The sequence below is a fragment of the Ixodes scapularis genome, unplaced genomic scaffold (assembly GCF_016920785.2).
Source record: "Ixodes scapularis isolate PalLabHiFi unplaced genomic scaffold, ASM1692078v2 PGA_scaffold10__122_contigs__length_95168666, whole genome shotgun sequence".
In the NCBI taxonomy this organism is placed as follows: domain Eukaryota; kingdom Metazoa; phylum Arthropoda; class Arachnida; order Ixodida; family Ixodidae; genus Ixodes; species Ixodes scapularis.
The window spans coordinates 13,663,159-13,687,429 of NW_024609836.1; the positions used below are offsets into that span (position 1 = coordinate 13,663,159).

Here is a 24,271-nt window from a genome sequence, read left to right on the forward strand (position 1 = left end):
CTGAATACTCTCAGGTTGAACTGGTCTTTTTCAAAGGTCAGTATTTTTCCTTTTTTTAATGTTCTAATGGCAGTGCATTGAAAACTTAAAAAGAAATATACAAAACAGAAAGCAATGAACAGTTCAAAAACCCAGGAAGGTGCTGAGTTTAGTATGTTTAGCAAACATACGGAAGTATTTTTTGTCGGATCAAAATGCTTACTTACAAGATAGCAAAAAAATAACAGTGTTCGTAAGGGGTCACATGGTAAGGCTTCAAAGAATAAAAGTACGAAGATAAAAAGCTGAAATTACAGGAAACGTTCAGATTTTAGCCGGAGTAAATATGCTGCGTATCTTTTCAGCTGTGACAGTATGTACTATTCTAGCGACGCAAATACCGTCTAGGGCACTCGGCACTACTATAGCAGAGAGGCTCTTTCAGGTACGAAATCTTTAAACGAATTTGCATGGCTTTAAGAGGTACTCATTTTGGAACAGATTACACGTTTTCGAGCCAAGCGAAAACTTGTTAAGCTGACGCAAATATAAATATGCAAGGATATCTTAGAACTTATATGTTTCTTGTAATTATAATTGTAAACCTAGATATTTGTCACTCCGTGCCTCCCCGCGTCTGAGCAGGCCTCATAGCAACTGGATATTACCACAACTAGTCTCGCTAAAATGAACACTCGTGCAAAACTTGGAATTAAATATTGTCGGTGTGATGTTAAGTGTTCGGGGAAAACTCCTCGTACCTCTTTCGTCTTCAGCAGAGCGAGCATTTGAGGGGATGTGACCTCCTGTCCAGCGTTCGCTCTGCTAAAGTGAAAAGAGGTGGGAGGAGCTTGCCCTGAACTCCTAACTTGTCGCCGACTATAGTTCATGCTAATACGTGTCCTACAACAGTTACTATTCGCTGATACTCTCTGCTAGTGCATAGTGAGGTTGTAGAAGATAAGAGGACGGTGTGGGTAATTAATGTTTTACACTCCCTGTCCGCAAAAACATTTAAAATAACGTATCTGATATACTAAATTTCATGAAAAATAGCATAGGATAATGAAAATAAATGTCGCTGTCAGTTTTTTTTTGTTTTTTTTACTTGTGAGAGTGCTTTGGGTGTTTGTTGTTCGTTCGTTCCTTGTTTTATGGTTGTGGAAAGCGGGTAAATTTTTTCATTTTTTTGTTTTTGTCTTTTCGTGGTAGTGGTTTGTGTTTTTTTATGTTAGCTTCCTTGCACCTGTAAACATTTCTCTTGTTTAGTTTTAGCAAACTCTAGATGTTTCCGAAGCTACAATGCGTGCTTACCCTAAGGCTTCGATGTATGTGGTGCTTCTTGGATCCTCAGTCTTGAGTTTCTCTTTATTAGAGAGTTTTAGGGAACCGGAACAAAATACGATCGATAAACAAAAACGATCGATACCTTGGATCGGGCGTGTGGACCGATCGTGTGCCCTGAAACGGCTTTGGGGGAACCGTTTTGCAGACGATAGCAGACGATCGGTACAGGTCGCGCCCCCTGGCAACGAAAACCTGCATCCGCCTCATCGAGAAAAGACAAATTTGCGTTTGTTCGTACAAATCGCAGAAACTTAAGTAAATAAAGATCGCACCCTAAATATATAGAGAACCAAAAAAATAGTATACCTACTTATAGTTCGTCTCGTTTTTTTACTGGAATGAATGCGCTTCCGTAATACAAAAACTGGCGCACCACGGCGTGTCGCCCCTAGCACGGCGAAGCTCTAAAATGTTCTTCTGCTAAAGAAGCAGACAAGCTTTCCGACAACAATGGCGCTCGATCTTTTTGACCATGCCTGGGAGTTGGCTCTATTCAGCGAAAGCAATTTAGAAAAAGTGATTTTGTACGACTGTCTGCGCACTAAGTGTGGCGTGAGTCTCTTTTGAACTTCCCGCTTTCTATACGCGAGGCACGCACGCGCGTGCCGTGGGGCCCGTGACTTGTGCAGGGGCACGAGGGAATAAACATTCTTTTTGGTTTGCCGTGACACGGAGTCAGTCGCATTCCTTTCGGGTGCCACCGAGCACCGATACACTAAGAGAAGGCGCTTGTTGGCGGCAAGGCATAGGACGTTCAACTTGGCGTAGCTTGTAGCTTTTGAGTAAACAAAAAAGTTGTGATACCAGGAATGATGTGCGGATACCACGAATGATGTGCCAGCGTATTTTGGGTTTTTTTTTTCTTTCAGTTTACCAGATTTATATACTTGGGGAATAAAATAATGCCTCGACCGTACATGGTAACTTGTTTTCAAACAAATCATCCGTTCTCAGCGGGCAAACTTCGGTGTTTTACATCAAAAAATATGATGTTTACACCAACCACGTCCTGATATGCTGAAACGTTGCCGAAAGCAAACTCGATTTGGCACAAGACACGCTCGCGCGCGCTTATCATCAACATTCGAAGTCGTCTGCTGGCGATCCTGTCTTTTTCCCTCGAGGCCCAATGCAGGATCGAGTATTAAGAAAGCTATGGACAAATAAAACTAGAAATATTAAATCTCGAAGAAAATACAAAAATAACCAAAATATACTCACTTTTTCAAGTTGATGCGGTCGTTTTTCTTGTACAAAGCTAATTCAATTCAATTTTCAATTCAATTTTCAATTTAATTCACTTTTTAGTTTAAGATCAAGTCATACAAAATAAAGAGCTGGCCCAAAAACGCAGCATTCTGTTTGTATGTGGGGCCAGGCGACCAACTATAATACATGTTGTTACAAAAAAAAAAACACACCGCAGCACAAAAAAGAAAAAAAATGAAAGGAACACAAAATTAGCAGCACAAATAAATACAAAAAGGAACACTTTAGAGCATGAAATATAGGTGTTTATAGCCAAGTCTACTCACGCAACCATGAAATAAAAGTACGAAATATCTCCAACGGTTAGGCTACGATATCTACAGCTCAAATGCTTGACACCAATTCCTTAATTTCCTTTTTAGTAGTACCCTAGTGGATTCTACATTCATAAGGGACTCTGGGAATTCGTTACTTTCCATACAGTGTGTATATTTTTGAAATGACGTATCTTTCAGTACGTCTTAAATCTCTATTTTTATTTACGAAGAGGTCAATCCGTTCCTTCGCTCCTCGCAACGATAAGTTCTTTTTCAACGTTGCGTCATTCCAAAGTGCTGGAGCGAAAAAGGAGTAGCGCCTAGCAGCTCCTGAAGTAGAAAGATGTTGCCTACTACTTTAAATCGCTTGCGAGGAGGAGGCGGAGGGACGGAGGTAGATGCGGCGCTCATGTTGCTCTCTTACGGTACAGGTAGCAGACGATCACGGTCGTACGCCCGCGTACCGATCGTTGTGCCGTGTACGGTACGACCACGAAGAAAACATAAAGGAAAACCTGTAACTTTACTGCTGTGCACTTATTAAAACTATCACCAAATATTCAAAGGGCTCGTTTTATAGGATATATGTGATTAGCATTTGTACAGAAATTTTTAATTCACGCAACATTTTTAAACTAAAATGTATCCAGAGCCTTGATGCAGAAGGCTGTTGCACACTCTGGTGCCACTACAGATAATCCTGTCATAACAGCAGCTGTAAAGAACGGGTGGTAAGTGCTCAAAATGCACATCCAATGTTTGTATAAGAAAAAAAAACTTACAATATGTAAAAAAAAAAAAAAAAAAAAAAGTTGTTTTGGGCCACCGGGATTCGAACTCTCCATTACCGGTCCTCTACGAGCTCAAGAAATCGGCGCTCCAATCCACTGAGCTACCGAGCAGACAACTTTTGGCTGCGCTAAAGACCGATTTATTTCTATCGAAAAAGTCCTATTGCGTTTTGTTCTTTATTCTTCCTTTTGTTTGCTGACTCAAACTTTATGGACTTGCTGTCACACATGGCGCTCCTGCCAGGCACTGCCACGAGTTATTTTATTCATGTTTGGAGCCGCGGCACGCTCTCTCCGCCAGCGAAATAGCCGTTTTGCTAACGAAGCGAGACTGTCCATGCCGGCCATTGGAAGTGCCGGTCGTGCCTTACGGTTCCAACAGCGCATTACAGTAAGATCGCAGAAGACAGGCGCATGCGCAGTTCGTACCGGAGGGCCCATCGTACCGTATCGGATGTGCAAAAACGGTTCCCTAAAACTCTCTATTGTTTTTAACTCTCTGCAGCTTGTTTACCCCCATTTATTTTGTTTATTTCTATTTTATTTGTGTTTATGTTTTCCAAATGAACGTCAACCCTGAAGGTTTTCTGTCTAGTTTTGTTTAGTTTAAAATAATGTTTATCCGGCTACTGACAACCGCTTTTTGTTCTTGTTCCCGAAGTTTTTTCAAGCTCTTCAAGAGGGAGACGTTATTTACACAACACGGGCTTCCTACCAGCAGAGAAATTCCCGAGTAGACTGCGTCATGCGTACTAAAATAAGTTCAGACAATACAGTAGTAAGAATGTGCATGCAAAGTGAAATAAACACTCCACGACTAAAACCGTAAGTATGTCGCAATCCTTAACTTGCAGACAGGGTCGAAAACATTATTTTGGTAGGCTTAATTATCCAGGATTTGGAAGAGACACAACGGCTCTCGCACACGCACTTTCAGGGAAGCGATTGATATTGTGCAGTTCTCCCATTGATTTAGAGCCGTGGCTTTCAAATGGGGGTCCGCAGACCCTTTGGGGACCAGGAAGGCATTCCAGGGGTCCGCGCCTCATCAGTAAAGCCCGGAAATAAAAGGTTGATTTTTTTTTTTTTTTTTTAGATCGAGAAGAAATGTTTCAGATTTCGGACGAATTTTCTCGTGTGTATGTCATTACGAGAAGACTACTTCACACTAGTCCTTAGTTATATCCATTTATTCAATCATTATTATATTTAACCTCTACTTTTCACCTCCCTTCACCACGAACGGAGTCCTCTATTATCTCGGCTGATCCACAAGGGGTCCGCGAAACATTGATGATTAAGCACCACTGATCTAGAATACCGTATCCGAAAGTTATTTTTTTTTATCCCAGAAGATTTTTCCGAACAAATTCCAGAGTGGTTGTATATATATCAACGCAGCTTTGTTTAGACCAGGATGTTTGTAATATTCACCTCCCAAAAGAGCAATGACAGGGGCTGTTATTGATGGAGCGCAGCCACCTGAGTGTCTCAGGGGCAACGCACAGGCCTGCGGATCCTCCTAGGTGGCGGGTTCGAATGCCGGCCAGCGGGCTTGCCATTCGACAGGTGCCGTTGCGCAGAAGGCGCCGTGTAACCGTGACTTAGGTTGAAACGTCAAAGGATGCCCAGGGTAGAAATGAATCCTCAGTTGTCCGCTGGGGCGCTCCAGATGTCCTTTGTTCAGAGTCGCCTTCGTTAATTTGGCACGTAAAACCCTTAAGTTTGTTTTTAGGATGAAGTGCCTCGTGCCGTCGTTAAAACCGTTAGGTGAAACATTTTTGATTCGCTAGCAGCTGATTACTCCGTACCATACTTGGGGAAAAAGCTCCAGGAACGTATTCTGCTCTAGCGCGGCGGAAGCAAGAGAAGGTGTTGTTAGTATCGGACTTTGTAACTCTTTTTTACACTCTATACGGCATATAGGCAACGTATGAAGATCACATACAGACGAACCAGGAAGTGCGACGTTGTCACTGAACGGTGGAGCAGAGGTGAGTGACGCAATGAAACGTATGATTCTGGAGGTGGCAGTCATTGAAACTGACGCGCAGCTGCCAATGGTGCCTCGTCGACGCGCGCCAACCGATGGAACCGAAGCCGAAATTCATTAGCTTTACACCGCTCCTTTGGGATCGGGAAAAGTAGGTGCCATTTGGATAGGTTTTTCGCGTGGTTTCATAGCTCGGTGCCGGCTTCACTTGGAGAAACGATTTAAGGTAACGTTTGCCGCGGTCTCGAGGCTGATGACGTCGGCTCGCTCCATGTGACAGTTAATGCTTTCGCATTAAAAACAAATTTACTCACCTTCGAGCTCCAGAAAACACGTTCGATCCTTGTTGACCACTGATCTCGTAGCAAGGTCCCCAACGTAGTAACAATTTGGATTTGGATTTGGATATGCGGCTAATCCTTTTGTAACGGGGGATCCCCGCGTACTGGATCTAGCCAAAATTATCTGCTATTTTCTTCTTGGTTTTTCTTTCACCGGTGGTCCTATCTTCTTTTTGTCCATTCCACCACCGGTGTGGGCCGGGGGCACCTGCCCACAGTGGTGTCGGCGCCGTCGTTGCCCTCCTCGTCGATCTCCCGGAAGCCCAACGCCACCGCCATGTCTCCGCTGCACGGCACCTCCGGCTGCAGGCTCGCGCACTCCAGGATGGCGTGCTGCAGCGTTTCTTCAGCCTCCTGTGTGCACAGGGTGCATCGCACGACGATGTCTGTGTACTTGGCTCGAAACACTCGCGTTCGCAGCATGCCTCCCCGGGCGTCCAACAGAAGTCCACTGCTCCTGCCGGTGTCCATGAATTCTACCTTCCTCACTTCCTGTTTTAGAGCGCAGCTCTTAGGCGCCCGTTTCCGGCTTGAGCGGCGTCGCCGTCGCCGTCGCCGTTAAATTTTCCCGCTAAATCTAGCGGAAAATTTCCCCGATAAATCTAGCGGAAAATTTCCCCGCTAAATCTAGCGAAAAAAATTTCCCCGCTAAATCTAGCGGAAAAATTTCCCCGCTAAATCTAGCGGAAAAAATTTCCCCGCTAAATCTAGCGGAAAATTTCCCCGCTAAATCTAGCGAAAAAAATTTCCCCGCTATATCTAGCGGAAAAATTTCCCCGCTAAATCTAGCGGAAAAATTTCCCCGCTAAATCTAGCGGAAAAAATTTCCCCGCTAAATCTAGCAGAAAAAATTTCCCCGCTAAATCTAGCGGAAAAAAATTTCCCCCTAAATGTAGCGGAAAAATTTCCCCGTCAAATTAGCGGAAAAAATTTCCCCGCTAAATCTAGCGGAAAGCTTTCCCCGCTAAATTAGCGGAAAAAATTTCCCCGCTAAACTAGCGGAAAAATTTCTCCGCTAAATCTAGCAGAAAAATTTCCCCGCTAAATCTAGCGAAAAACATTTCCCCGCTAAATCTAGCGGAAAACTTTCCCCGCTAAATCTAGCGAAAAAAATTTCCCCGCTAAATCTAGCGGAAAACTTCCCCGCTCAATCTAGCGAAAAAAAATTCCCCGCTAAATCTAGCGGAAAAATTTCCCCGTCAAATTAGCGGAAAATTTCCCCGCTAAATCTAGCGGAAAACTTCCCCGCAAAATCTAGCGGAAAAAATTTCCCCGCTAAACTAGCGGAAAACTTTCCCCGCTAAATCTAGCGGAAAATATTTCCCCGCTAAATCTAGCGAAAAAATTTTCCCGCTAAATCTAGCGGAAAATATTATACGCTAAATCTAGCAGAAAAATTTCCCCGTTAAATCTAGCGGAAAAAATTTCCCCGCTAAATCTAACGGAAAACTTTCCCCGCTAAATCTAGCGAAAAAAATTTCCCCGCTAAATCTAGCGAAAAACTTTCCCTGCTAAATCTAGCGAAAAAAATTTCCCCGCTAAATCTAGCGAAAAAATTTTGGTCACGTGACCCGGGGGGTCACGTGACCTCTGAGGGGGCACGTGTTTGCCCCCACGTGACCCCACCAAGGTCACGTGGGGTCACGGGGGACCCCCCCCGTGGGGGGTCACGTGACCCCCCCCCGAGACCACGTGGCCCTCAGTACCCTCCCCTCCTCCTCTTCAAGAGCTGCGCTCCAATTCGGCGTTACAGGGAGTGGTAAACGACTTTCACTTTTTTCCCTGGCGCACAGGGCAAGTGCCGGCTTCTGCCCTGCCTTCTCCGCCCACCGTTGAGTCTCGCTCTCGATGACTCTTGTGCGGACGTTTTCCAGCTGTTGCTCTTGAGTCGAATAGAGGAGAGGGCTGTTTATCCGATACCGGAGGGCCAGCTGGCGTGTCGGTCGCACCCACCTGGTAGAGAGGCTCTTGAGGGGGATGTGCTTGAAAGCCTGTCTTGCCCACCGCCCATCCTGCATTTGGCAGAGGCGTCGTTCAAAGCCCAGCTTGGCCCGGGCCTCTCTGGCATCGAAGCTGGACCACCCCATGTGCCCCTACACTGCCACGTTAGGTGTTCCTCGGCTGGCTCCCCGTGCCGCCCGTCCCACTTCTCTCTGGCGCACCTCTAGGCGCTCACGCGTGCGGGACGACAGACACAGGGCTCCGTTTCCAAAAGTGAGGCCCGACACAGCCGCCATCTTCCACACAGCCCCGTAGATCTCGAAGCGGTTGTAACCTCGGAGGGCTCTGGCAGTCGATATCCCCTTGGACCTCCTGCTCTTAGCCTGGAGCCTTGTCTCATGGTCTTCGAGGTAGTTGTGACCCTCCTGGACGTGAATTCCCAGGTACTTGTATTCTGACAGCCACGGTAGTTGTTCCCCTTGGATTTTCAGGTCATCTGGCTCGGTGTGTCCTCTGTCGCCGAAGCACATCAATGCCAACTTCTTAGCACTGAAACTCAGCCCCAGTGCCGTCCCCATTGTGTTGCACTCATTCATAAAGGCCTACAGGCCCTCCAAAGAGTCCGCCATCAGGACGATTTCGGCGGCATAGACTAGCTTAGATTTTTTTCCTCCCCACTGGTTCCCGTCTCCGTATATTCCAGGGTGAAGCCCTCGGCGCAGTCCTGCAGTCACTTTTCGAAGCCTTCTATGTAGAGCATAAACAGCATTGGCGACAGTGGGCATTCCTTTTTTAGACTCTTGGTGATGGCTACTGGATGAGTCATCTCTTCTTGCCACTGTGCCACCACAGTCGTCTCCTTGTAAATTTCCTTCAGCAGGTTCATACACTCCCCTCCGAGCCCCCGCTTTGCTAGCTGCCTCCACAGATTCTCATGGTCGACCAAGTCGTAGGCCCGGCTGATGTCGAGGAAACAGGGGTTAAGTGGACGCCTCTCTTTCTGGGCGATCTCTATGGCCCGCGTCCGCACGAATAAATTGTCCTCAAGGTGTCTCCCCCACCGGAAACCGTTCTGTAGCTCTCCCAGGACTCCTTCTGCCTCTGCCCATGTCTCCAGTCGGTCTCGTTTTATCTCTGTGAACACGCGGTAAAGTACTGTAGAGCTATGGGGCGGTAGTTGCCCAGCGTTGACTTTTGTCCTTTTCCCTTGTAGATGAGTTGGAGTCTTGAGGTTTGCCACTCCACCGTCACCCATCCCTCCTTATGGATCTGGTTGAGGATCTCGCGCAGCAGTGCTCTTGTCTCTGGCCCCAGCTCCTTCACCAGCCTCATTGGGATTCCGTCCATTCCAGTGGCTGTGGTTCCTCCCATCCTCTTGACTGCACTCTAACTCCCTCTCCGTGATTTCCCCTCCGCTCGGTTGCTCCTGCAGTTCGTCCTCCGTCTCTCCTTCTGACTGTCCATTTGTCGGCTGTCCCCTGTAAACATGTCCCCAATCCACCTTCCAATGTACCGGTTGGTCTCTCGAGGATCCAGCTCCTTTCCCGTCGCATCGTCTTTGATTACAGCATCGTCCTTGGGTCGGCCTGTTTGGCCCTGTACATGTCGCAAGAACGTCAGTGGGGCCTCACGTCCTGCCTTTCTCAGTTCTTCCAGAAATCTCTTACCTACCTTGGCCGTTTTTCTTTGAATCAAAGCTGTCTCCCTTTATTTTCCTGCTCTGGTACTCCCTCCACTCTCTTGAATCGTTCTGTAGGGGGGCTTTTTTCTGCTCCTTTCGTTTCCTGATGGTCCCACGCAGAGTTCTGTTTGCCAGTTGCCTTCTTGTAATGGCCTCCCTCACCTCCACATCCCACCATCGTTTTCTCCTCCTCTTCCTTCATGTCGGTCGTTTTAGTTTTTCCAGGTGGTCTTTCCACCACCGCATGAGGTTCCTGTACGTCTCCACCTGCCTGGTTTCCACCTCTTCCTTGAGTTTCTGTGCAATGATTTGTGCTTCTGCTTGCGTTATGTGGTGTTGTTTCATAGGTTCGCTGACTTTATTTTCCGTTGGTTTCCTCCGAAAGTGATCAGCATTCTGTTGTGATCACTTCCCAAGCTCTTGTCGCCTTCCTCGTCTATCTCCATGTAGTTCAGTTTTTCATGCAGGTCTGGGCACACCAGGCAATATTCAACTGTAGAGGTCATCCCTCTGGCCGTCCATGCCGTCTTCCCTATGCATTTATCTTGTGCGTTGACGATTACCATGTCCAGGTGTTCCGCCATGTCCTGCAGCAGCTTTCTATTACAGTCTGTTCTCCCATCGAACTCCTCTAGGTGTGCGTTGAAGTCGCCTACCATAATGGTAGGTCTCCCAATGTTGTGATAGTCTTTTTCAATGCACCTGATTAGCTCGATGTTTGTCTCCCTGCTGTCTGAACCCGTCCACAGGTACTCCACTGCCACTGCCACCTTTCTCCCCGCCAGTATCCCCGTCAACCACATGTGTTCTCTGCACTCTGGCTTTCTCTCCGCCAGCCTGGCACACTAAAGCATCCCCCCTTCCCCTTCTCTCACGGCCCTCTCTGTTTACCCTGCATAAAAAAAACGGTTTAAAAATAAACAGGAATGAATCCGGAATTTCAAACCGTCATATGGGCCCCTAAGCAAACCGGATTTCTAGCAACCGTAAAATGAACCGGAAATGCCCAGTCCGGAAACCCAACCGTAATTGGTCGAAGCGGAAGTTGAACCGCATCTGGCCAATCCGTAGAGCTTCACCGGAGTGGGTCTAACCGTATATTAAACCGTATCAGGTAACACCGGAATATAATAGAAAAAGTTTAATAGTGACATACCTGGTGTTCCACCTTCCGATGCACTGCAGCTGATGCTGCAGGCCATCCCTTACAAAAATGTCATATCTAGACTTCTAATAAAAAACACAGATATGGATATATAAGGAATTGGGCAGATATGACACATATGCATAATCAGACCGTATCTGGATGGATGTAGCCATATCTGTCCAATTCCTCATATACCATGTATAGACTGCTTTATATGATCCCGTGTTTGGGCCTGGAAAATGGGGTACCCACCCCGTATAAAGCAATTTTCATGTGATGCTCCTTCTAGCATCACATTAAAATTATTGCCATGGGGCAGGTACCATACTTTCAGGTCCAGACAAGGGATCATATAATGCATTTCTATGAATATCCACAAAATATACATTTAACTGCTATCCCGCACGGCCAAACGTGTTTACGTAGATACATCGACAGAATAGGCCACTGACCAATCTTTACTGGCCTGGTTCGAAATTTGTAATTCCGACAAATATGTATGCTACAAAGATAAAATGCAGGCGATCGCTAGTTAGGAAACATGTCATTCGACGTCGGAAAATCGCAGTCCTTTGGCGGGATTGGTTGTCGAGGGAGCATAGAGAATATGGTTTGCAAAAAAAGTTTTATACATAAAAGCGCCAAAACTGCAAACAAGCACTTCCGCCGTTCAAGAAAAAAAATCGTAATATCACACGGACAACCATTAAAATAAAATAAAAATGTAATAGCACACAGACACCTATTAAAATAAAACAAAAGGAGGGCACAATTAAGCTGTAAACTATACGAAAGTTTCAAAGTCGTTGATTCTTACTCACAGGGTCAAGTCCTGATTCAACTCTCCGGTCGAACACCTCAGTTTTGACATGGGCTTGCTTTCTAGCCTCGTCGCTGAAGTCCTTCTTTGCACCATGCGATGTTCAAAGTCCCCCAGTTGCTCCTCGCTGGTCTTGTTTTTCCGTTCGGTCCCGAAATCATCCCTTGTGATCGACACATCGCACACACACACGCACAAAAACACCATTGTTCGCCAGAAGCAATACAAGATGCAAAGTTCATTACTGCTCCTAAACACGACGAGGTCACCACCGTTTCCCGGACTAGAAAATGACGAGTGCATCATATCTTTAACTAAAACCTAATAAAAGAAAAAAATAAATAAAATATGAACACATAAGTAACAAAAACACGAACTAAATCACGAGCGCAAAAATGTTTTATACGTAAAAGCGCCAAAACTGCAAACAAGCACTTCCGCCGTTCAAGAAAAAAAATCGTAGTATCACACGGACAACCATTAAATGAACTAAAAATGTAATAGCATACAAACACCTATTAAAATAAAACAAAAGGAAGGCAGAATTAAGCTGTAAACTATACGAAAGTTCCAAAGTCGTTGATTCTTACTCGCAGCGTCAAGTCCTGATTCAACTCTCCGGTCGTACACATCAGTTTTGACAAGGGCTTGCTTGCTAGCCTCGTCGTTGAAGTCCTTCCTTGCACCGTGCGATGTTCAAAGTCCCCCAGTCGCTCCTCGCCGGTCTTGTTTTTCCGTTCGGTCCCGTAATCATCCCTTGTGATCAATACATCGCACACACGCACGCTCAAAGCACCATTGTTCGCCGGAAGCAATACGAGATGGAAAGTTCATTACTGCTCCTTGAACACGACGAGGTCATCACCATTTCCCGGACTAAAAAATGACGAGGGCATCATATCTTTGACGTAAACTTAATAAAGGAAAAATAAATAAATGGTGAACACATAAGTAACAAAAACACGGACTAAATCACGAGAAAAACATGAGATAATGAACGCACATATAAAAAGAATAAAAATACGAAGGACTTACATAGACAGTCACATTTATTCAATGAACAATGAGGTTTAAGTATGATAAAAAAAATATTCCTGCTGTGCTAAACATCACAAATATGGTGTGTAAACTAGGCGACCTTGAGCAAAGCAGGAATATTTGTGATCATATTCAAATGTCATTCCCAACTCAAAACGTGTGGCTACCTGCCTAGGTCCTTCATAATACTATTCTTCTGAATTCTGTTCATTTTGTGGCTGTTCAGAACCAGGCGAAACTTGGTGGTGCTCTTTCCATTCAGACCTTACTTCGGACTGCTCTGTACCCATAAAGAGAAGCACTAGCTTCTCTACATAATCCCACCCCTTCTCCTTAGAGATGCCCTCCGTGTATGCTGTAATTGGAAGAAAAAAAATCAGCACACATACACATTATTAGCTACATTGTTTTGCAATAATTTTTCTAAATAGGCCTTTGGCCTAGGACAACACGAGACTTTCTTTTTGGGGCGATGTAAAGATTTGACACAAACGATTTGGCCCGCATTTTGCTGAACAGCCAAATCCGCAGACACTTCACAATAATTGATGCTTATTAAGCAGTGTGCTTTATGTGGGGCCTTTAAATGCAAAGCATCCAAAGTCTGTCCATCTGCATTTGCACAGTGTACAGAAGAGGGGAGAATGCGGCCAGACTGCTGTTTTCACTCCTTGCAGCATATAGCTCGATGATTCTCTAATTTTGCTTATACAGGGCGTTTCACCGCACAGAACGTACGAACACAAGCTTGGAGGTCGCACACGCCGTCTGAAAAAAAGCGATTACATTGCGTTTTTTTAATCTTTGCGCTATAAAATGCTGTCTAATCATAATCATAACATCAATGGGACTACACAAGATTGCATTAAAGTTCCCAATTGGGTTTGTGTTATATCGCACAGCCACTGTCTGTACACAAGTCAACTAGCTCTACACATTCCGCTGAGCACACCACTGCTAGGCTGAATCAGATAAGTGTCAGACTTGCCGAGCTTGAAGTACACTCGCGAACTATACGAAAGTGAACAAGCAATCGTCGACTGCTCAGTAATGGGAGCATCGTGCAGCAGCTGACTTGCTCTTCTTTTCAAATGCTTTGCGAACCAAGTGTAGTAAGTCGTCTGATAAGGAGAGAACGTCACCACGATCGGAACTGAGCAGTTGATATTCACCTGTTTACCTTCATATGGATCAAGTCTCTAGCTGGCCGAAGTAGCTAGTGTGTGTGCAGCATAAATGGCTGTATCGAAATCTTAAGAGAACGAAAGTTCAGAACAGGCTTGGTAAGGTTTCACGTTGCAAGTATGCCCATGCAAATTTCACTTTCTAAAACATAAAAATGAATTTCAAATTGTCACCCAAGACAAGCTGCTCTTTCACAGCTGTATATATAAGGCAGCTTACCCATCAACAACCTTTGCAGACTGCCATGAACCTGAACTTCGGCCTAGTCGATGCTAGCTTCTGTTTGGCGTGGGCTGCACTGAGTAGAAAGGCGAAAAATGTGCTGTAAAGTATGTGAAACAAACAAGCAAAAGCAATCCTAGCATGCACAAATCGCTAGAGGCACTGACAAATAAAAATCAGGTTGGGTCAACTATGTTAACGCAATATACTTCAAACGCGTACCATGAGTGGTGGCAAAATATTTGTTGCCTTCAATCTAGATAAGCTTGTAAATTTACATGCCAAATAAGAAATAACTTAAAGGCTGAAATATAGTTCGATGTAACTAAAAAAACCGAAGACTAGCTCTGCAAATATGTTGCTATCTAGTACACCATAGATGAGTAGAATCGGATTAGAGAGTCCCGCTTACAAAGACTGAAGCAAAAGAAGTATAGAGTCCGCAGTGCCACTACAACAGAAACGATGGTATTGTGATCTCGTGGAGATAAGAGTTCGGAATAAGTGTGACAGGCTTTGGCATGACAAATATGCCAATGTAATTATTCATATTTGCATATTCTAGGGAGACAGTGCAGGGAAACAATCGCACACCAGATACACGGAAAGACAAGCACACGCGCTCAACTTATAGCTGTTGTGTATTCAACTACTTCTTTCTTCTCTTCAACGTCCGGATTGACTTTCCAGAACGTGATAAGCAGAAGAAGTAGCACAAAATACAAGGAAAAAAAGCGAAAGACAAGACAAAAGAAAAACACGAAAAAGAAAACCCTTACGAATCATCCTTCTTCCTCACCGCTATTGTTTAGATAGAAATTGAAGCTCTTTGGTTGAAAGCGCTATAGAAGGACTACTTACACACTTGTCCTTCAGATGCTCTATTCTTTGCGCTTTCATTATTTTTATATATCTATTAATCTACATATTAATTCAAATCTATCCATTATAAAACAATTTTCAAAATGTGCTACGCCACCACAATCTTGACAGCAGATTCCCAAATGTACAGCGACGACCCGGTGGTTATTATAAAAATACTCCCATAAACGATCATTCAAACACCTGCCAGTGTGGCCTACATACTTCTGACCACACTAGTTATGTAGACCAGGCTGGCAGGTGTTTGAATGATTGTTTAAAGGATCATTTTTATAATACCCACCGAGTCGCCACTGGACATTTGGGAACCCACTCTCCGGATTGTGGTTGTGTAGCACATTTTGAAAATTGTTCCGTTATAGTTAAGAGTTGAGACCCATTGCCAAGAGAAATAATGGAAGCACAAAGAATAGAGCATCTGAAGAACAAGTGTGTAAATAGTCCTTCTATTGTGTTGTCGACCAAAAAGCTCTAATTTCTATCTTAAGGAGAGCATTGAGGGGGAGGGATGACTTGTAAGGGCCTCCTATTTTCGTTTTTTCTCAGTTTCTTTTTTTTTTGTTTTTCGTTCTTTGCTTCTTTTTCCTTGTATTTTGTGCTATGCTCCTTATCACGATCTGAAAAGTCAATCTAGACGCTGAAGAGAAGAACGAAGTAGTCGAATAGACGGGAGTTGTAAGTGCAGCGCGTGTGCTTGTCTTCCTGAGTATCTGGTGTGCGAATGTTTCTCTGCGCTGTCACCGTAGAATAGGGTTCATCAACTCGCCCAAGCATCCATTCTATAATTTCTGCGACATTAAAATGACTGAAAGTGCGAGCACCTACAGGGTGTATTCACGCAAGTCTTGCAAGTGCTGAGTTGTAGGTACAGTGCCCTGGTTGTGTCCATATGCGATATATGACCAAATACCACAAAAACTAACACTGCAAACTTCTCCGAAAACCAATGGGCGCGGTGGCGACCGGCAAAAGTGGTGCTTTTCACCACTGCCGCCGTATGTTCGCGTTTGTGTGTTGCTACTAACAAGATAGAACACACAGCAATACTGGATGCAAGTAGTGGCGCACTTCTGTTCGGGTTCTGAGGATATTTATGCAGCGTGTAGTTGGTGAGCCATTTGAAAGTTGCGACGAGTTGCTCGCTGTAGATGAGCAATTTAGCCAGTGCAGTATGACTGCTAGCCTGGAATCTTCAACCTGCACCACGCAGTAGTGATACACGACCGCATGCCGGTACGATGCTTATCTAGATCGAAATGGGCAGGGGTGGGGATTGAACCCAGGATCCATGGGTTCTGCAGCGGACGCTTTTGTTCCACGTGCTCCGAGCTGATGTGCGCTAGCCCAGTCGGCCACCGATCCCCAACGCAAGCAAATGCAACGCACTTCTGTTGTAAGCTCAGCATTCCGCTTACGAATGAAATGCGCAATTTCCCTCAAGGCTTTCATTCCACGTGAGCGGCAACAGAATTGCTAAAGGCCAGCCCATAAATACAGTCTGTGTTAAAAGTAATCCTAGCAGCAATACGTTGCTATTACATTTCTCAATATATAGAGCACCTTACCATGAACAGCCTTGGCAGTCTTCCATCAAGCCAGGGCTTCAGCAGGGAAGACTTTCATTTCGTGTCGTCTCAGGTCGCTCACATCAAGATGGCGAAAGTGAATACAAACCTCTCATTGGGAAAGGCTGCAGTAAGTATAAAGATGAAAACACAGATTAGAATATATGATAAAAAAATATCAGGGACCAACTTGAAAAAGGTGCACAAAAAGACAAGGACAAAAGTACAGTAACACATAGGACACAGACTGGTGCACATTCGCAACTCGATCTATTGAACACAAAAGAAAATAAGTAAGAGGATTAGAGAAATGAGAAAGGCTGTACTCGAAGAATGCGAGCTTCAGGAACCGGGGCGTGAGGAAAAGATGTCAGGTAGATTGTTTTACAGACACTCTAGAATTAGCAACAGCCTTCCCATGCTGTAAGGTGGTGAGTTCATTCTGACTGAACATCTTGAAATATAGCACACAAAAAACAAAGAATAAAGGAGAGGAATACATATACTACATACCAGTGCACACTCCCAACACACAAAAATTAGAGAGAAAAAAAAAAGAATGCGTTAGGAGCTTTAGCAAATGTTCAAACAGGTCCAAGTGGGCCGCGCTAATTCACCCATATGCATAATAATGTAAAAACAATTTCCTCGGCAGCTCAGGTAACAGACGGATGTGCGGAGAAATTGGTCGCCCATACTACGAATAATAAAAGCCTAAAATAATTCTCTTCTATGTTTTTATAGTATCTGCTAATTATTCACATTTTTCCTAAGGATCTAAACAGTGCATAAATAGGTGACAAACCATCGTAGATTTAAGAGAAGAATTGAGATCTATTTATGTACTAGCCATCCATTTGTTACCTTCACTAACATGAAAATTGTTTTTTCTTTTTTTTTTTTTAATCGGCTCTTGCTAACAGGTAAATCAGCGCGTTCCACTTGGGCCTGTGCTCGAGCCCTACCACATTTTTACTTCTCCCTTCTCTGATTTATGCGAGTTCAGTTTGTGCTCGCATGCGGTCTAAGTGTTACTCTCCCTGTCTCCTTGATTTTTTGCGAACTATTTTTCAAGATGTTCAATTAGTACCAGCTCACCACCTTACTACAATCATGCAACAACTAAAACAATTACAACTTACACCATTCGCTAAAGTCAGTACCAAACGAATAATCAGGGATATGATGAGGTATGTCTAACACTATGTACTTACACTCAACAAAATATAGATACCGAAAATTGGCGGGACACTACCTGAATTCAGGACATGCTTGTAAATTTCCCTAGAAGCTTGTAATTAATACTTGATATCCTCTAAAAAAACAGCAGTATGAAAAAAGTAAATGCTTCAACATTTAAAGCAGCCCGAGTGTTTCTGGAGGTGTGAAATTCGTTGCACGTGCGTTGGAGCATAGAAAACACGTGTACAGCAAATGATATTTAGAGCTCGACATTTCGCGAGGTATAAGGGCCGGTGTCAAAACTTATTTCGCGGGCACAATCTTTTGCGATCGAAAGTGGTATGCTATGCATTAATAACCATGGGGTGAATTCATTGCGGCATCAATTTTTGGCAATTCTTTTCTGATTACGAATCGTGAAAATGAAATCGTTTGGAGACGACTGGGCGGTGGAAGCTACGGGCTTGCTCGATCAATCAATCGTCGCTTTTGTCGGGTCCAGCTCTTTGCACGCAATGGCGTCGGCGAAGGAGGGGCACCGCACCGCGCGCTTCCAGACCATTCTAGTTTACCAGTAAACAATACGGCAGAGGGAGGCAATCAACCCCCCCCCCCCCCCCCCCACCCTCCGTCTTCCAAAGAGTTCCGCCACTACTGATGGACCTTGAGCGAGTACAGTCTCTGCATCGGGGAAAAAAGAAAAACAGCCTCGCGTAACACCATTCGCTCGCAATTAATAATACTGGTAAAAGCAAGCGATCTGCAGACAACAACAAGCCTTCTGAACGCAGGAAATAAGCTAGCCCTAACGAACAAAGAAACAAACTTACATCGGATCCCGTGCCATGATCTTGGCTGTTGACGTAATTCCAGGTCTCACAGTCGCTTCTGTCTTTTTAGGACACGTTTGAAGCTAAGGCCTACTCTACGCATCACGACTAATCGGGAAATTTAACCGTTAGCCGGTCGTGAACGCAGGCATTCAAACTGTTCAAACGCACATGGCCGACACGCGCGGCAAACCGTGCGAAACATGGCTGTTGATTCTATGAGATTGTTTTCGTATCTTCCAAACGTTTCAAATAAAAGGATAAGCAAACCGCATTACAAAACTTATAAAAGACACAATAATAAAAAATTATTGCGCACGTCAATATTGCCATAATATTATGCATAAGTCCTGAACACTTAGCGAAATATTCAATACGGAACTAAGTCTACAATGTTTCGAAACGAATTTAACAAACATGTATATTTATAGAAAACACACCAGACTAATCCGGTGCGTGTAGCGCAGTTTGTTAGAAAACACGTGCGGTCTTAGGTTCGAACCTCGGTGGGCACTTTTTCATGTCGTGCTTTTTGTATTAGTTTTTATATGTAATTTTTTTACCTTTTGTATTAGTTTTTATTATTTTAAATATTTTTTCTCTCTTTTTTGTAGTAGTTTTTATTATATTAAATCTTTTTATCACCTTTTTGTATTAGTTTTTATTATTGTAAATATTTTCTATGTTTTTGCATTCGTTGGCACCGTTCTTTAGGGTAATAATCACGTAGAAGGTGAAAAATAAAAAGAGCGAGCCAAAGTTTGAACCGTTGCAATGCAGAAACCGTGGCCCTCTTGTTTTGCTGGAATAATTCATAACCGTAGGCAAACAGCACAAGTCCTTTCAAAGAAGAAAGCAATGTAATAATAATGAGCATATTGCAAGCAAAATGGGAAAATGTGTAAGTGGTAAAACTGCCACAGTGATGCAGCCGAAGTTTTTCTGAAAGCGGCCATCTTCACCCGCTATTGAATCAAAAATACCGCCATTTTAAGACAGGAATTCAACTGAGCTGATAGCGCGCTACATATTAAGCACATCTCTTAATATTCTGACTTCCGGAAAGTAGTATTTAATTTGTTCTGGTAGATCAGTGCTATCCCCCCCATGCTGCCAGGATTTATTTATACAGGTTGCGCTCCGCAGTTTTACTTTTTTATTAGGCCTAGACACGTTTTCATTCCTGAGATTCAAGTACAGCACGGATAATTAAACTAGCTTTCAGAAATGGTAACGTTGGGCGTCGTAACAATTATTTTTGCGTAGCCTCGAAGGGTTACGTTCACAAACCCGGCATTGTGAACATCCACAACGCTGTGGTGTTTCTCGCTTTTTTGCGTTAAAAAAAGTTTTTATATTCGCGTTCCTCTGGTACGGTATGTCGTATAACATAAGCTATGAAAGAGCCAGATATCGTGTGTCTATGGGAACATTTGAAATATCTCTGTTAGATACTCGTAACTACCACAGAAAACAGTTGATTCCTGCCTGAAATAGCATATTTCCACACTCAATTTCGTAGCGCAAACACATCTCTTACGTTTCTAGTCTCTGGGAAGTAATGTTTATTATTGTTTTTGCAACTGAAAGCGAGTGCTCAATAACGCCAGTTTTTTTTTTCATTTTTTTGCTCCGTTATACCGTTTTTATATTTTATCAGAGCCAAACACGTGTGTATACCACCGGACCTTAAGAATAGTACATCAAATTAAACTACCTTCCTGAAAAAAGTAATGCTCGGCGTTGTGAAATTTATTTTTCGTGGCGTAGGCGGTTATATTCTCAAATCCTGGGCAGCAAATTTTCTTCACCGCATTGTTTTTTCTTACGTTTTCGCGATAAAACACGTCAGACTGGGATAAAGTACCCTAGCGTCAGCCGTCATTTAGGAAAGATTGATCAACGGAAACATTTCCACTCGTTATTCATGAATTGCCGCAGTTCGTCAGAATCTCAATGACTTGACTGCATAGTGAAAAAGGCAAAAAAAAGAAAACGATGCCGTTCAGTAAACGGATCTTTCGTGACGGGGCTCGCCAGTTTGAACAGCAAAGCGCCGATGCCGGCCAGTCACTGAACTTCCATGTAAATACTGACCATCAAAGGATATATTAGCTTTCACTTCCCAAAATACTTTTAATTTTGTGATTGTTTTCTGTTCAAGATAAATAATGGATCACGTTAATATGAAACACACACTTAACGACAATGTCGAACCTCTCACAACTTGTTTTCTTTCTGTGTTGTCTCAAAATTGTCACTAGCGACACGTTTCAGACTAAATGAATACCAGGTTTTCCCTTCCGCCAGCTCTGCATGACGGTCAATCTCCCTCGTTTTTTCATACTGGCTACTGCATGTCAGAAACATCGGTGGTTTTGATAGAACCGAATTCGATGGACATATGAGAATTCTAACTTATTAGTTATTACACTGAAGGCGACACATACTGATACATAGAGCGATGTAGGAGTGTGACAGATTTAGAAATAGAGACGTTTTTATTATCAGCACAAAAACTGATCCCAACTCATTATCCTTAATCCTAAAGTTAGATTGAACGGAAATGTATGACCAGATGCACCGCTCGCTGAAAGTAACTCTGCCAAATCGCCAGGATATTTCATGATCCCTCCTCCAGGTCATACCTGAGAAAAGCTATTTTTTTTCGGCTAATATTGGTTAAAACCGGTTACCGGTAAATACTTTACGGTTACGGTTACGTTTTTTTTTAAATTTCAAATAACAATTTTGTTCCGATTATGGTGACTGAAAATTTTCGTTCCTAAATGGTTTTCAGTTTCGGTTACGGTTACGGTTTGAGTCCCTGCTATGCGTACCTATATTGACGAAAGCCCTTGAAATTGCCAGCATGTGCACCTTAATACAATGTTGAACACGCAGGCATAAACAAGGAGACCACAGGAAAGCTCTCAAAAATACTGAAATGACACTTTCCGATTGTGTGTACATCTAGCTGTGGCATCAAATTAGTTCTCGTTTTTGTTTGTTGTTATGTGGAGAAAATTATGTGAAAAAGGTTATTTGGCAGTTATCAAGCAATTTGCTTTTAAAAATAATTAGAAATAACAAAACATAGTTTAAGCATAATAATGAACAAGTATTGCAGAGTGCATAGAAAAAGCTAGATGGATTTAGATGGCGATGACTTGCGCAAAAATCGCCTTGATGTCACCTTTTTGACACCGCGTATTAGCTCGCTGTCTTCTGGGGTCTGCGCTCTGATCGACGCAGCATGTACGGTATCGGGATGGATTGTTTGCAACTTGATGTTTCAAACATACGCATGAAAGTCTCCGGAATCAGGCGGCTGATCCGATTTTCTTTCGAACAAGATATGGCAAAGTATGGTTTGTGCAAAGCGGATATTTTCAGTCTAGACTTTGTCCAATTTGCCTTTTAACCGAATTTGGCAAGGAATGGTTTGTTCGAACCGCGTATTGTGTGTCTATAATTTCTTCAATTGTACTTTTAACCGGATTCCAAAAATCACAGTTTGTGCGAACCGATTAGGAAAATCACGGTTTGTATGATCCGGAATTTGTCTGTCTGGAATTCCTCCAATTTGACTTTGAAGCAGATTAGGAAACTCACGGTTTGAGCGAACCGGGATTTGCTTGTCCGGAATTCCTCCAATTTGACTTTGAACCGGATTAGGAAAATCACGGTATGAGCGAACCGGAATTTGCCTCTCCGGAATTCCTACAATTTGGATTTGAACCGGATTTGAAAATTCACGGTTTGTGCGAACCGGAAGCCGCCTTTCCGGTGTGACTCCGGTATGATTTTAGTCCGGATTTCACTTTCCGGACTAATTTCAAACCGTTATTTTTGCTAGGGTACCCCATCCCAAAAAAGCTCTTCGCAATCCGGGTGTCTTTCTTCATCCCTGAGGTGGGTCTCTGTGACTGCGAAAATTCCAATATTATCGTCTTGTAACATCTGAAAGGCTTCTTCCTATTTTCCTGCTCTTCTTCCTCCGTGCAGATTTAGAAAGACAATCTTCACATTCCTCTTTTTCTTTTTTGCTCGTCTGTTTTTCCTTGTTTTCTGGTCTGGTGCCTTTTTGTGTTTTCGCCCTCTCGTGTTGTTGCAGGCACCATCTCTCTTACATTCTCTTCTTAGTGGGCATGTTCCTGTGGGGGACACATCCTCTGGAGCTGTTCCTCGAGTCGCTGTAGTCTGTGGTCCAGAGTCAGCCTGCTTTCCATTCTTTCCCGTCGTCTTTTCATCGTTGTCAAGCTTTTCCCCTTGCATTTCAGTCCTAATAAAACTTCATAGTCTGTTACCCAGTGTTTGTCCCTCTTTAATTGCCGCATCTCTATTGTAGCAGCCATCTTCCATGTCATCTCCCATTCCTGTGTTCTTTACCACCTCCACCCTCGGTCCCAGCTGCTGGCTGATCTCTCTGATAGCCTGTTCCACTTGGCGAACCTCTCTCTAAGTGGGTCCCCCTTGTCCTTGATTTCTGGGACTTCATACACCATAAAGGAGTGTTTCGTGGCTCTCGCGGCCCAGTCCTAAAGCCGTTTCCCAAGCTCCGCTTCCATTTCTTTCACGGCCTCTTCGCCTTGCACGTCTGTCACTCCCGCATGTATGACCACCATCCCTGCCTCTGCATTTGATATTTTCCCATCCCTCTCTGCTCTCTCCAGTGACTCTCTATGTTGTGCTCTCGGCTTTGTCACAAAGTGAACTTTCTTGTCGCAATCTACCACCTTCAGTGTGGTTCTCTTTATCGAAGGCATTAGTGTCCCCTACCACTAAGACTCTCTTGTCCATCATCTTCTCCTCTCCCTGTTTCTTTGTCCCGTCATCTGGGTCTGTCCTCTGCCTCATGAGGGCCTCCTTGTAGTTCCTGTGCTGGCCTCTTTGTGTTTGGCCTCCAGTCGTCTGTGTCTCCTGCTCCGTATCCAGATCTCCACTTCCCGTCTCTTCTTGGGAAAAGCTATCTGTCTCTTCCCCGTCTGTGTGGTATGTCTTCTTTTCTTTGACACCGTTTCCCGGTTTCAGCTGTTGCGGCGCGTTTTCTGCCCCGTTGATCATTTGCGCTGGTTCACATGACTTCATCCAGTCATTAAACACCTGCCCTCATCTTTCTCTCTTCTTCCTTTTTTCCTGCATTACTGCTTTCAGTTTTTTTTCCGCCGCTATTCTCAAGGTCCTATCTTCTTCGAGCTTCGCCAACACCCTACTTTCAATGGCCGCTCTCTTTGTCTTTGCCTCCTCCAGCTTCACTCTCATTGCCTCTCTCAAGGCATTAACTTGCCGTTCGATCTTCTCCTCCAAAATGCTTCTTCTCACCTCATTTTCCTTGCACTCCGTACATTTGTACGTACTGTTCACTGCCTCCGTCCATGATTCGAACGGTGTCCTCGCTGATATCCACCCATTTCTCATAGCCTTCGCACTCCACTGCCGCCTTGTCTCGCTTTCCCCTCTTCTTTGCCTTTTCCATTTCACTGGATGTCATTGTCTTCCTCCGTGGAGTCATGATGTTAGGCGCCTCTCTTGCCTGGTTTCCGTGTCGCCACAGCCACCACCACTAGATTCCGTCGTTTAGCTGTGCCCCGATACGCCGCGTCAAAAAAACACTTGCGCCCCACAGGGCCCGGTTCGTAGGCCTAACGTGTCGTTGAGCGTCTCGGAGGAACGGTTTCTTGATCGCCCCCACGGTCGCGGCTGCACGCCGAACCCAAGTGGTCCGCTGGTAGCGGCCTCGGTATGCCTATACACCTTCTGGAATATATCCATTGCACTACACTAATCGGCAAAAAAGC

The 24,271-nt window shown here is 44.2% G+C and overlaps 1 protein-coding gene across 1 annotated transcript in view; it reads left to right on the forward strand.

Moving 5' to 3' along the window:
* The first annotated feature begins 325 nt into the window (after nucleotides 1-325).
* The window catches only part of LOC115317337, a 61,311-nt gene continuing 37,365 nt past the window's right edge, over nucleotides 326-24,271 (forward strand). Inside the window, exons 1-3 of the mRNA XM_029976966.2 lie at nucleotides 326-424; nucleotides 4,305-4,468; nucleotides 5,570-5,637. Coding sequence (XP_029832826.2) covers nucleotides 326-424; nucleotides 4,305-4,468; nucleotides 5,570-5,637 — 331 coding nt within the window. The remainder of the gene's footprint in view (nucleotides 425-4,304; nucleotides 4,469-5,569; nucleotides 5,638-24,271) is intronic.